General features: G+C 41.3%; 1 protein-coding gene across 1 annotated transcript in view; it reads left to right on the forward strand.

The window, feature by feature from the left end:
* Positions 1-7,096: 7,096 nt before the first annotated feature.
* LOC138351403 (ice nucleation protein-like) overlaps positions 7,097-15,795 on the forward strand; it is a 56,351-nt gene continuing 47,652 nt past the window's right edge. Inside the window, exon 1 of the mRNA XM_069303220.1 lies at positions 7,097-8,942. Coding sequence (XP_069159321.1) covers positions 7,097-8,942 — 1,846 coding nt within the window. The remainder of the gene's footprint in view (positions 8,943-15,795) is intronic.

A 15,795-nucleotide genomic window follows, 5' to 3' on the forward strand; every position in this document is an offset into this window, starting at 1 on the left:
GTTACAGGACTCAGGGTAATGAGCTAATTACAGTCAATATACCTGACTAATCAAGTTCAAGTTTATTCAGAAAAATATATATATTTCAAAAGAATAGAGTAGCTTAGACTATTTCTATCCTCGTATATTTAAGGTCTCTTAAGGGGGGCTTCACAAACTTAATCTATTTCTAAAAGCTGATTTTATAACCCTGAATTATATTCCAGTTGCTGAAAAATCAATTATAGAGACAACTTTCTAAAAATGGGATTATATGGTCCGAAAATTTTGTTTACAGCAGTTAAGAATGAACTGATTTTTGTTTACAGCAGTTAAGAATGAACTGATTTTTGTTTACAGCAGTTAAGAATGACCTGATTTTTGTTTACAGCAGTCAAGAATGAACTGAACTTTGTTTACAACAGTTAAAAATTTACAGATGTTAAGCTATTTTCAAGACAAAGAAATTTTCTTTTTTATTTTCCTTTGTAAGTATTGAGCGGAATTAAGCGAGTTTCAGTTTTACCAAACTGTTGAAAATTTCAAGTGACTTGTTTAAAAATCTCAGTCACGGCTTTCGCAATTAAATTTATTGCATACTTGAATATTAAGGTAGAATATAAATTTATATTAAGGTAGAATATAAATTTATATTAAGGTAGAATATAAATTTGTCCGAATATAAATTGATAAAAAAGTCAATTTTATGATTTTGTGTTTAAATGAGTCATTATTGAGAGCAATATGACCGCTTTGATCACCAATTCTAGCACATTGAAGGAATATAATTGTCACCCAGATTTATATGGATATACACATTCCATTCACCTTTTCTTATTAAGGTCACTCAATAGCTCAGTCGATAGAGTTTCAGCCTCACACGCTTGGGGTCCCCCGGTTCGAGTCTCCTAGTGCTTAGGTGGATGGAATATAGAAGGAAGTTCTTGTTCGCTTTCTCAAGCAATGAGAGAAGGGGGAGTGTTCCTACACCCACTTCACCTGTGCTACACATGAGTATATTGAGTATATTAGGGTGTGTAGACGCTGGTATATCCAAGTTACAGCCTCGTAGACGCTGGTATATCCAAGTTACAGCCCCGTAGACGCTGGTATATCCAAGTTACAGCCCCGTTCCTGCGCCAGGTATGTCTACTACGGGATCACCATAGCCCGTGCTACTTGGAACTTTCTGTTCCCAGTAGCTGAACCTAAAAAAATCACAAAACCCCACAATACACACATGAGAAAGGGGAGACTTACCTAGGTATCCGCGTCCCAATATCTAGTAATCCATTAATAAGTATTGTAACTAAATTACCTCCTAACGACATATTCCTTGTCAGCCTCGCACCATTCCTGATGTTACTAGTAATACATTCGATAAGTTATCACATTCATAACAAACTTGGGCAGTAAATCCTTAACATTTTCTCATTATTACTTAGAGTATATCGACGCGCAGGAAATATAATTGAGGCAAACTTCAAGATAGTCGATAAGATTAGACGTAGAAAGTTATTTATCTTGTGTTGTAAAGAAAGGGAGAGAGAGAGAGGATGGACAGCCTCTGGTCTTCATAGGTTGTTGTGATTCAGCTACTCGGAACATGTTTCAAGTAGCACGGGCTATGGTGAGCCCGTAGTGGACTTACCAGGCACAGGAGCGGGGCAAGTAGCACGGTCTATGGTGAGCCCGTAGTGGACTTACCTGGCACAGGAGCGGGGGCAAGTAGCACGGGCTATGGTGAGCCCGTAGTGGACTTACCTGGCACAGGAGCGGGGCAAGTAGCACGGGCTATGGTGAGCCCGTAGTGGACTTACCTGGCACAGGAGCGGGGGCAAGTAGCACGGGCTATGGCGAGCCCGTAGTGGACTTACCTGGCACAGGAGCGGGGCAAGTAGCACGGGCTATGGTGAGCCCGTAGTGGACTTACCTGGCACAGGAGCGGGGCAAGTAGCACGGGCTATGGTGAGCCCGTAGCGGACTTACCTGGCACAGGAGCGGTGCAAGTAGCACGGGCTATGGTGAGCTCGTAGTGTGAGTATGTATATATTTTTTCATTTTTGGCGAGATCGTCGCTTAAATTTTAAGTTATAGCCAAAAATATTACGAGAGTTGAGAGTCGAGGCAGAACGATAATGCGAAATTTATCGTTGAAGGGGGGGGGGGGGGGGAGTGGGGGGGGGGAAGGGATGAGTCAAATTAGGAAACTGGCATTCTTTTCCCGATCCCAATCCGCCCATGTTGGGCATTTACCCGATAGCAATCACGGTTAAAATAACGTGGAAAGCTACCACCAAGAGTCCGAGGCTTCCAATCTCTGACAGTTTGTGCATATATGTATCAGAGCGACATACATGAAATATATATAGAGCAAATAGATCAGGAGCCGATGTTTAGAAAAGCCGTGTACAAAGCTAGCATCTCGATGCAGCAAACACCAATAGGCAAACAGATCAATACACAGTAGTTCGAGGTGTTAATGCCCGCCCACGCCTCCCCGCCCACGGCTCTTCACAGTCAGGTGGGCGTGGGCGTGCGTGTGTAAAGCAGTCATCTATATCCCGGGGACAGGCAGACAGGCGTGGAACGACGCATTCGGTAGAAATGGAGTGTGGAGGGACGATCAACTTCACTACCTCCCTCGAACCCCGGTCCATAAAAGAGGTCAAGGCAGTGACTAACGCATCGGGTTCAATCCCTTCGAGAAACAAAATGGAGAAAATATCAAGTGAAAATTATTTGTTACCCCAGAGAGAGAGAGAGAGAGAGAGAGAGAGAGAGAGAGAGAGAGAGAGAGAGAGAGAGAGAGAGAGAGAGAGAGAGAGAGAGAGAGAGAGAGAGAGAGACAGAGAGAGACAGAGAGAGAGAGAGATACAGAGAGAGAGAGAAAAGAGTATCAATTATTTCCATATTTTTAGATAAATAACATTTATCAAAACAATTAATTCAAAAAAGAGTAGAATATTCTTTATTCTAGAATAAATAATTATTCTAGATTAATAAGAATAATTAATTCAAATTATTGAACTAATTCAAAAAAGATACCATACCTGCATTTTAATAAAAAAATAAAATCTATTTAGTGTTCAATTATTACATCAGATTAATTCTATCTTTACTAACTTAATCTGGAGCAAATTGGCAGTTGCACATAAGGCTTTAATTACTGTATCTTAACCAAACAAGACTTAAACACCTGACTGAGCATATCTGACTACACCACACTCCAGTCTGCCAGCTCACAAACCTGTCATAATTTATAAAAAAATAATAATTTATCCAGTCTGTTTCCGACAAAATAAACTTGTTAGATAATAATAATCATCTATAATTACTATTAAACCATTTTCAACCTTATAATTAACTCTACCTCAATTTCAATATGCGTAAATCTGTATGTGAATATACATATAGAGAGATACTGTGTATCTATCCTATTTACATGTTTTTATTCTATAATTTAACCTTTATTGATTAGGGTATTATTGATTTAATTAAGTACATCACAATGCTCAGTTCATTAGGAAAATCGGTCAGAATTTGTGACCCTTAATATGTTCTAATATAGCGAATATTGACCTGTAAACGAACATTCACGAAAATCAAATTCACACTACATGCGGGCATGTACACACACGCAAATGGGTGTACAAACATGCATATTGCGTGCACACGAGTCCATGCACGCACGCTAATACGCAATCACACACACAATATACCCATATGCACGCAGGTATGCAAACGCACGCAGTTACGCAAACACAGACACGCACACACACACACACGCACAATCCTGTTGATTGACGGTTGAGAGGCGGGACCAAAGAGCCAGAGCTCAACCCCCGCAAACACAACTAGGTGAGTACAACTAGGTGAGTACAACTAGGTGAGTACACACACACACACACACACACACACACACACACACACACACACACACACACACATACACACACACACACACACACACACACACACACACACACACACACACACACACACACACACACACACACACACACACACACACACACACACACACACACACACACACACACACACACACACACACACACACACACACACACACACACACACACACACACACACACACACACACACACACACACACACACACACACACCGTCAAAGAAGGGGGAACACAGATTAAGAATTACATTGACTCCATGCAATAATGTTCAACTCCTTAGCGGAAAAGGGAGAACTACCAGAAATTTCGAAAGCCGCAAAAATAAGTGTTCACACAAAAGATACGAACAAGGCTAATGACACTGAACTACAGAGACAAATCGCTAACAAGCATCACTTGCAAGATACCAGAGAGACTAACCAAGTTACTCTCAGCACTTATAGAACACTGTAGTTCAAAGTGACTCAATGCATATAATGATTCAGCTAAGAGAAATTCTGATTGGCACGCTTAAATAGACTTACTGATATATAGATTGATATCCGAAGATTGATATCTTAAGAAAAAAAGGAAATTGTTCCAGTAATTGGAGGTGAGAATCTGTACGGTATGACAAGGTATCACCTACGGTACTGAAGGAAGGAACGGAAGCACTCTTGAAGTCTAATTCAGAGAGGAATTAAACACTCATTGCTATGGTGTCTAATTCCTTTCTGGAAAAATGAAAACCTTTGCACTGTTGGAAAAGGCCAAATTTGGAACCAATATGTAATCTAGTGGATGCAATTTGCAAGAGCAACGTCGATTCAGTTTTTGATTCAGCGTCGATTGAATGTCAGCAACGTCGAACCAACGTTGGTTCGACGGTCTCAGATTAGCGAGACGTCACCAGTGGAGTCCCGCAGGGGTCAGTCCTTGGACCTATACTGTTTCTGATATATGTAAATGATTTCCCAGAGGGTATAGACTCGTTCCTCTTACTGTTTGCGGATGATGCAAAAATTATGAGGAGGATTAAAACAGGATGATAGTAGAAGCCTACAGGACGACCTATACAGACTGAATGAATGGTCCAACAAATGGCTGTTAAAGTTCAACCCAAGTAATTGCAAAGCAATGAAACTAGGCGGTGGAAACAGGAGGCCAAACACAGGAAACAGAACAGGAGATGAAATACTTAATGAAACAGACAGAGAGAAAGATCTAGGAGTTGATATCACACCAAACCTGTCTCCTGAAGCCCACATAAAGAGAATAACGTCTGCGGCATATGCGAGGCTGGCTAACATCAGAACAGCGTTCAGGAACCTGTGTAAGGAATCATTCAGAATCTTGTATACCACATATGTAAGACCAATCCTGGAGTATGCGGCCCCAGCATGGAGCCCGTACCTTGTCAAGCACAAGACGAAGCTGGGAAAGTTCAGAGGTATGCCACTAGACTAGTCCCAGAACTAAGAGGCATGAGTTACGAGGAAAGGCTGCGGGAAATGCACCTCACGACATTGGAAGACAGAAGAGTAAAGGGGAGATATGATCACTACCTACAAAATCCTCAGGGAAATTGACAGGGTAGAGAAGGATAAACTGTTTAACACTGGTGGTACGCGAACAAGGGGACATAGGTGGAGATTGAGTACCCACATGAGCCACAGGGACGTTAGAAAGAACTTTTTCAGTGTCAGAGTAGTTAACAGGTGGAATGCATTAGGCAGTGATGTGGTGGAGGCTGACTCCATACACAGTTTCAAGTGTAGATATGATAGAGCCCAGTAGACTCAGGAACCTGTACACCAGTTGATTGACAGTTGAGAGGCGGGACCAAAGAGCCAAAGCTCAACCCCCGCAAGCACAAATAGCTGAGTATAAGACAAGAGTGATACTCTGTCTCACCTCACGTCTCAGTATCTCTCATGTCCTTGTGTTTGCTCCTACCTGTTCCTCCACACACTCCTACTTGCTCATGCACTCCCATCACTCTTGTAACCCCTTCCTCCCTTCCTTCTCCCTCTTCCCCTTCTCCCCCTTCCCTCCCTTCACCCCTTCCCATCAATACCCTTCATCTAGGTGACACCTAGTAAATATTATCCTCACTACAACACTATCATTTGTCGCATTGTTGTTCCTTCTGCTTCCCCCCTTTCCTATCTCTACCCCTCCCCTTCCCTCCCTTAACCCCTTCCCTCCCCCTCCCACCCCTTCTCCATAGAAAGCCCACCCTCCCTCCCCAAGACCCGTGACAGTGTCATATTTGTCAACAAAGACCAGTTTTTAACACTTGGTCAGCTAAACTGCCTTAACGACCCAAACGCTACAATTGACTCCGTAATTGCTCGTTCTAGGCGACAATTTTTTACAGCCGTAGCCCACGCGGATACGAAGAGCGGCTGTCACACGATGGAGGAAGAGGGGGGAGGGGGAAGAGGGGGGAAGAGGGGGGATTTATCGGCTCCACTTTGTCATTGGGTTTTGTTTACAAATTTGTGCACGATGATTTTGCTGTCAGTACCTCGGTTAAGAGCGCGTGGAGGGCTTTAAGTTACGCCCCGATTGTTGAAAATCAATTGATATATGCAACATGCCGTGATTGCTATAAAACGCACAGGGGGAATATATATATATATATATATATATATATATATATATATATATATATATATATATATATATATATATATATATATATTATAGGAGGTACCACATCTGGTTCAATTGAAGGGACCCACTGTCTTGAAGAAAATAAATAGTATTCAGAGAAGACCTTGTGGATTCTCACTGAAGACTTTAATCTTTTCTTCTGCTACCACCCGTATTATATATATATATATATATATATATATATATATATATATATATATATATATATATATATATATATATATATATATATATATAAATATATATATATATATATATATATATATATATATATATATAAATATATATATATATTTATATATATATATATATATATATATAATTAGACTTGAATGGGCCCCAGGTTATGGCAGAAAAACTAATCCTGGTGAACGATTCGAATCCAGGCAGCTCGAATACAGGCCCACCATACACCATCGCATATCTAATATCTTACCCACTGCACCTATATGGCTGACTAGGGTTCGAACCCTTCACCAGGAGGAGTTTCTCTGATATATCCTTCTCTTCACATAGTGGTGGTCTATGTGTGTCACTGTTTACAAGGGTAGTGGAGTGACTGTTGACAAGGGTAGTGGAGTGACTGTTTACAAGGGTAGTGGAGTGATTGTTTACAAGGGTAGTGGAGTGACTGTTGACAAGGGTAGTGGAGTGACTGTTTACAAGGGTAGTGGAGTGACTGTTTACAAGGGTAGTGGAGTGACTGTTGACAAGGGTAGTGGAGTGACTGTTGACAAGGGTAGTGGAGTGACTGTTTACAAGGGTAGTGGAGTGACTGTTTACAAGGGTAGTGGAGTGACTGTTTACAAGGGTAGTGGAGTGACTGTTTACAAGGGTAATGGAGTGACTGTTTACAAGGGTAGTGGAGTGACTGTTTACAAGGGTAGTGGAGTGACTGTTGACAAGGGTAGTGGAGTAACTGTTTGCAAGGGTAGTGGAGTGACTGTTTACAAGGGTAGTGGAGTGACTGTTTACAAGGGTAGTGGAGTGACTGTTGACAAGGGTAGTGGAGTAACTGTTTACAAGGGTAGTGGAGTGACTGTTTACAAGGGTAGTGGAGTGACTGTTGACAAGGGTAGTGGAGTGACTGTTGACAAGGGTAGTGGAGTGACTGTTTACAAGGATAGTGGAGTGACTGTTTACAAGGGTAGTGGAGTGACTGTTTACAAGGGTAGTGGAGTGACTGTTTACAAGGGTAGTGGAGTGACTGTTTACAAGGGTAGTGGAGTGACTGTTGACAAGGGTAGTGGAGTGACTGTTGACAAGGGTAGTGGAGTGACTGTTTACAAGGGTAGTGGAGTGACTGTTTACAAGGGTAGTGGAGTGACTGTTTACAAGGGTAGTGGAGTGACTGTTTACAAGGGTAGTGGAGTGACTGTTTACAAGGGTAGTGGAGTGACTGTTGACAAGGGTAGTGGAGTGACTGTTTACAAGGGTAGTGGAGTGACTGTTGACAAGGGTAGTGGAGTGACTGTTTACAAGGGTAGTGGAGTGACTGTTTACAAGGGTAGTGGAGTGACTGTTTACAAGGGTAGTGGAGTGACTGTTTACAAGGGTAGTGGAGTGACAGTTTACAAGGGTAGTGGAGTGACTGTTTACAAGGGTAGTGGAGTGACTGTTGACAAGGGTAGTGGAGTGACTGTTGACAAGGGTAGTGGAGTGACTGTTGACAAGGGTAGTGGAGTGACTGTTTACAAGGGTAGTGGAGTGACTGTTTACAAGGGTAGTGGAGTGACTGTTTACAAGGGTAGTGGAGTGACTGTTGACAAGGGTAGTGGAGTGACTGTTTACAAGGGTAGTGGAGTGACTGTTTACAAGGGTAGTGGAGTGACTGTTTACAAGGGTAGTGGAGTGACTGTTGACAAGGGTAGTGGAGTGACTGTTTACAAGGGTAGTGGAGTGACTGTTGACAAGGGTAGTGGAGTGACTATTTACAAGGGTAGTGGAGTGACTGTTGACAAGGGTAGTGGAGTGACTGTTGACAAGGGTAGTGGAGTGACTGTTGACAAGGGTAGTGGAGTGACTGTTTACAAGGGTAGTGGAGTGACTGTTGACAAGGGTAGTGGAGTGACTGTTGACAAGGGTAGTGGAGTGACTGTTTACAAGGGTAGTGGAGTGACTGTTGACAAGGGTAGTGGAGTAACTGTTGAAAAGGGTAGTGGAGTAACTGTTGACAAGGGTAGTGGAGTGACTGTTTACAAGGGTAGTGGAGTGACTGTTGACAAGGGTAGTGGAGTGACTGTTTACAAGGGTAGTGGAGTGACTGTTGACAAGGGTAGTGGAGTGACTGTTGACAAGGGTAGTGGAGTGACTGTTGACAAGGGTAGTGGAGTAACTGTTGACAAGGGTAGTGGAGTAACTGTTGACAAGGGTAGTGGAGTGACGTATGCGCTTAACGCCTTGTACCTTGTATTCAGCCCCACAGAGGCTCAGAGGAGACATCAATTCATGCAGTGTGAAGGAATATTTCGTGTGTCATATGAATATTTAATTCATATGTCGCGTTATTGTGTTCGTTGCTGGAAAAGTTGCAAAATATGTTACAATGATGACACAAATAACTATGTATTGTACTGGTCGGATAAGAATGGACCAAGGGGGTGTGACCTTTTAACCGAATGGTACAGGAGAGGGAGGAACTATCAGAGGGGGGAAAGTGTCAAGCCATTACGACTATATAGTACTGGGAAGGGGTCAGGATAAGGATTTGGGATGGGGGGAGGGAAGGAATGGTGCCCAACCACTTATGGACGGTCGGGGATTGAACGCCGACCTGCATGAAGCGAGACCGTCCAGCCCAAGTGACTGGGCGTCTTATATGTCAGTGTTTGCAAACGATGCAAAGCAAATTAGAAGAGTTTTGACAGATGAGGAGTTTAAGATTCTCTCAAACGAGTTGAACAAATTGCAGAGTTGGTGTGAGAAATGGCTGCTGGAGTTCAACACCAGCAATTGTAAGATGGTGGAATAGCCGTCAGGAGACCAAAAGGATGGGGCAACTATCTCAACATAACAACTAGAGAAAAAGACTAGGCAGTGGCCGAGCCGGTCGGCCGAGCGGACAGCACGCTGCACTTGTGATCCTGTGGTCCCGGGTTCTATCCCGGGCGCCGGCGAGAAACAATGGGCAGAGTTTCTTTCACCCTATGGCCCTGTTACCTAGCAGTAAAATAGGTACCTGGGTGTTAGTCAGCTGTCACGGGCTGCTTCCTGGGGGGTGGAGGCCTGGACGAGGACCGGGCCGCGGGGACACTAAAAGCCCCGAAAATCATCTCAAGATAACCTCAAGAAGATAGCGTAAGAGAAGTGGGAAAATAGAATGAACTATAGATTATAGAAGCAAACTATAATCATAATTTTAAAAAAGTAGATATGATAAGGAAAATAGGTCAGCAATCACTGCATTAGACAACTGGTAGATGGGAAAAAAGGGGTCCAGGAACAAACGCTCGATCCTGCAGGTACAAATAGGTGAGCACGAATATATGAGTACCACCACCTTCCCTTCACCAATCACCTACCCAATCACATTTCCCCATCACCAATCTTCAACCACATCATCCCATCACACACACCCCAATCACCCGCACCCCCCCCCCCCTTCCCCCATAACCACGTTTACCAAGACTGACAATTCATTGACAGACCCCAATCCGACTGCTTGAAAGGATTACAATCCGCAACAATCGGAAACTCGAAGCTTTAAATCCTGGATGACACACACACGCACTGCCCAACAATCCGACGGTCGTTCGTAGTCGAATATAATCCGCATTTGACGGATTCTGTCTCACGAACGCTGAGCGGAAAATTAGAATTTTTAATGCGAGATCTGTTGTTTGAACTTCTCTTATATCCTTTCTGTCACCTCTGTCTTTGTTTCTGTGTGTCTTTGTCTATACCTGGGAGTTAGTCAGCTGTCACGGGCTGCTTCCTGGGGGGTGGAGGCCTGGTCGAGGACCGGGCCGCGGGGACACTAAAGCCCCGAAATCATCTCAAGATAGCCTCAAGAAGAAGCCATGTTGGAGTTTGTTTACGTACCTAATTATCTCTCTCTCTCCAGGTGTGAAACTAGTCTTAATCTTATTATTCTTTCTAAGACTTTTGTAGGGGGTTTCTAAGACTTTTGTAGGGGGTTTCTAAGACTTTTGTAGGGGGTTTCTAAGACTTTTGTAGGGGGCATGCTCGTTAGTGTCACTGGTCTGTAGTTAAGTGCGTCTTCGACATTACAAGGGGTTTGGAGACGTCGGTGTAGACGTGATGCTTGAGAGACTTCAAGAGCCAGATTCACGAAGTAGTTACGCAAGCACTTACGAACCTGTCCATCTTTTCTCCATCTTTGGCGGCTTTGTTTACAATTATTAAACATTTAATGAGCTCCGAAGCACCAGGAGGCTGTTTATAACAATAACAACAGTTGATTGGCAAGTTTTCATGCTTGTAAACTGTTTAATACATGTAACCAAAGCCGTCAAAGATTGAGGAAAGATGTACACGTTCGTAAGTACTTACATAACTGCTTCGTGAATCTGGCCCCAGATTCGTGAGTGCTTGCGTAACTGCTTCGTGAATCTGGCCCCAGACTTGTGATCAAGAAGGCTATTGTCTCAAGCGTGACAGCTTTCTGCGAAGCAACATTTCTCATTACCTCTCTTGGTGACGTGTATGTTACTTAAATGGCCTGGTTCAGATACAGAGATATATCAGTGACGGGTATATTACCTGTTAAAGGTATGTTCAGTTTGATGAGATTGTAGGCATTCTTACTCAGCCATTTATAATGAAAGAAGTGAGTTGGTATTTTACTCACATACTGTTATGTTACCTACAAGAGCTGGTCTGTTGGCACCAATCATTAGAGTGTGTTAAGCATTCTATTGTCGATAGGAGGCTGGGAAGTCTCTAACTTCTTCCAGTGTCATAGCACTATCTTCCCTAGATATCATAGCACCATCTCCACTAGATATCATAGCACTATCTTCACTAGATATCCACTAACGTCTCCCATGTGTGGGCCTTGGCTGCTGTAGGCAGCAAGAGCCTCAAACCCCACAACACAACCTCGAACTATAACCAGATATTGGCTTTAATTATAGACACACATCTGTAGCAAATACTGGTGATGTATCCTCGAAAACCTGCCTATAATTTGTCCTTAATTAAAAGGCAGCATCCGTAGAAGGCGTCGTAAGCCAGCCTCTGATATTTATTGATCTTTGCTCGTAATTACAGACAGCAACCGGAGCAAATCTCATAATGTTAGGATTTGAACTGCAATCTCTAACTAAACGACTTTGGCTCAGGGTACACGACCAGGCAGTAAGATTCTCCAAGAACTAACCTAAGAGCTCCTAAGATGGTTCAAAGTCATTACTATTCAGTATTTTACCCTTTCCCCTCTAAGAAATACAAATATATATTATATATACATTATTTATTTATATATCACTGGTGGTAGGATACAAATCTTGGTTGAGGTGGTGGGTGTGTAATATATTTGATAAATGTGTTCGTGTCGTTTCGTTAACGCATTACAGCGAAGCTAAATCTCTACTTAACATGCAAGCTATATTTATTTAAGATTAATATTGCAAAAGAATGTGTGTTGGGGGTTGGGAGGGAGGAGGATATTGCGATCCGAGTTATATTAACGGAATTGCTTTTCTCTCTCTCTCTCTCTCTCTCTCTCTCTCTCTCTCTCTCTCTCTCTCTCTCTCTCTCTCTCTCTCTCTCGCTCTCTCATTCTTTCTCCCTCGTTCTCTCTCTCTCTCTCCGTCTATCTGCCTCAGAAAACTAAATATTGTAACCCTGAATAAGTTCGCGTTCATCGTTTTCAAGAAAACCATGAAATACAGATGCGCGGGTAAACGGCGGGAGTATATGTCAACGGCCTTTTTTTTAAGATTTATAGATTTTTTAAGGCATGTCACTTGGGCCAATCCCGGCAGGCCTATGACATTTACATACCCCAAATGTTTAATGTTGGGATTTCGGAACAACTGTATTCCTAGAGATAAATGTTATCCCAGAGATATTGACCCTGGGATAAATGGTCATAACTGTAAATTAAAAGTCATACAATATTGAAGTGTATTACAAGAATACATATTTTAAACTCAGGCACATTCATAAGTATACATAATACAGAACTAATGATAAATGTTTGTGTCAGTCTAATTAGACTCTGTATGTGTGGGTAAAAGTATGCTAATGTGCGTACATGATATGTTTGTTCAAGATATAATAATAATAGTTCATGTTGTCTGGGACAGGAAGCCTGTGCACATATATATATATACTGATTAGGCTTGTATCGTGGCCTCCCCTCCCCCCCCAAAGGTCAAACTTCTAGCCCTCTCCTGGAGGCACCCCCACAACATTTATCTACCTCCCTAGCACCTATATACTAGGTGAATAGATGCATAAGGTGAAATGAAAGGTGCGAAATATATATATATATATATATATATATATATATATATATATATATATATATATATATATATATATACAGCCCGTCCTCCAAAAATGGGGTGGTAAATGTAAGAAGACAAATAAGTGCAATTATGTACTATTCATAGCAGTTAGAAATTGTACTTATTTTCACTTAGTATTAAATCGTACTGTCAAATATATTGTGAATATTTGAGTTTACCTTAAAAACTGAATAGAAAACCACACCCTCACCTAACCGTCTTAGTTTTTAAAGATAATAATTTTATTGCTTCTTAATTACAATTAGTACTTAATCTATAGCTATATTGATATTACAGTTTTATAAAACTAATAAAACAAAACTAAAATATATCAATAAATTGTAAAGTAACTAAGGATATTTTAAAATTTTGTATAAAATCTATATTGTTTAATAAACCTGAAAACGAAATTCCTGATATTTAAAACTTGTGTATTGCTAATTGAAATTGAAAACGTCATCCTAAAATTCTGAGTGTGTTAACAGAAAACGAGGAGAATTAAATCGGGGGAGGGAGTTGGGTAAATGTAACAGCCCCATAAGTACAATTATGCACTGGTTATGACAGTACGTAAGTGTACTTATTACACTTAGTATTAAATCGTACTGTCAATTCGGAGGATGGGTTGCAATATATATATATATATATATATATATATATATATATAAATAAGTACCACCTCTAGCTGGAAGAAGGGGGACCCATAGCCTCGGAGGAAACCACGCATAACGCATTAGAGGGAATGTTTAGATCCCCCTCCAATATATATATATATATATTTATAAAGTTGGTACTTTATCATTTATTTGTAAAACTTGTATAAAGAAATTATTAATCCTATTATGTTTATTTACTTGTTTTATTAGAATGATACACTAGATAACATTTATTATTTGTGCTCCACAAGTTACCCTTGAGCAGAAGGAATGACTCAAGTTGCAATTTTTGGTCCTGGTAATACTGAGCGACGTGTCATCTGGAACTCTGTCATTTGTCCTCGCCCCCAACAGGCATAAAAGCTATCTACACGTTCTGCCTCTGCCCATCAGACTCAAAAGTGGCAGCTATTGCGTCGCGTTTATGATTGGCGGGAGTTCGAGTCGCTATGGTGTGTTTCTTTGAGGAGCTGTAGGAGATTGAGGGCGCTGAAGGTGGAGAGAGAGAGAGAGAGAGCTTGCCGCAGGCGGCGGAGTGTGTGTCTACCTTCCGCAGGCGGTAGAGAGATAGTCTGCCGCTGCCCGGTAATTATGGGACCCCGTGCGATGCTCTAAATCAAGGTGCGGCAAACTAGCGCCTTGCAAATTGAAAACATCTCAATTGCATCTATTACAAGATCATCAGTCATCCGGGGCGGGCACCGCAGGCGGCTTGGTGACCCACCGCAACGATAGCTGCGGCAGGGAGACCCCATACCACCGTCTTGTGGCCGCCTGCGTCGTTCCCGCCTCTTTTAAAAGTAAATTACACCCCTCTGGAGTGACGCCTTGACACCATGAGAGCATAAACAGGAGCCAAAAAATAAAAAACAGGAGTGGGTCCAGTTATTTCTCCCGCCCAAGTGGAACACCAATTTCAAAAGCGACCGCTAACGATCGTTAAGCCTGTCCCCTGTGTGACCACAACTAATCAAAACAAGAAAAAGACAATTTTCGTGGCTAAATGCTAGTTAATTAAACGATTCACTCGGTACTGGGCGCGTCTGGAGCCGCTAGGTTAGTCCCCCCTCCAAGGGTTGTATTTCCATTAATAAAATCACATTTATGTAACAGTTTATAAAACAACAAAGGTAAAAAAAAAAACACTAACAATTTCGTAAAGAAAAAATACATACACAACAAATCCTAAATACCAAAAAATAAAAAGTTAATGATTTTTTTAACAATGATCATTTAATGTCATTATTGAATTCAAAATAAAGAGCAAATAGGTGATGTCGACCACCGTATTATACCCCCTTAAGCAATCTTCTTTACTAAATGACTTTATTTAAGCAACCACACCACCCACCGGAGGCCAGAGCTCTCATGACCCCCCCCCCCAGCCACACCATTGCATGTGGTTGATTAACGTCTACAGGCCCATTAATTTGGCAGCCACCTTTCGGATACACACAATAACGTTATCGTTCTCAGGATATATATTTATATATAATTTTTTTTTATACCTCGTATGATTCTTGGATTGTGATGGTATTGTTGAGGGCGTTAAGATGTGTGGGTGTCATATCTTATGGTCGTGGTTCTATTAATGTTTTCCTTGCTCGGAAAATTTCCCTGATAATCCCAAAGAAAATCCTTATATATAATTTTGACATTCACCAAAAGTCTCAAACTCTAAATCACACATCAGAATTTTCAGGTAGTTCTTAAATATTCACGAAAATTTTCAGGTATTTATGAAATATTCACCAGAATTTTCAGGTATTCCTAGAATATTCACTAAATGTTATGATAAATCTTTGTATAATGCTGATGTTACTTGGTATCTTAAGTATATCTTTAACTGAAGCAGTAGTTGGTAGGGAAGAACTTTAAACTAATTTGTGATCTACTTATGGGATATATATATATATATATATATATATATATATATATATATATATATATATATATATATATATATATATATATATATATATATATACATATATCACAAATATATAAAATATCATTTATATCAGAGGCAATTCCCTCTTTTAGGGAAATCCATCGCAGGTTGACAACTGCGACTACCTAGCATTGGTTCCGA

The sequence above is a fragment of the Procambarus clarkii genome, chromosome 49 (assembly GCF_040958095.1).
Source record: "Procambarus clarkii isolate CNS0578487 chromosome 49, FALCON_Pclarkii_2.0, whole genome shotgun sequence".
NCBI lineage: Eukaryota > Metazoa > Arthropoda > Malacostraca > Decapoda > Cambaridae > Procambarus > Procambarus clarkii.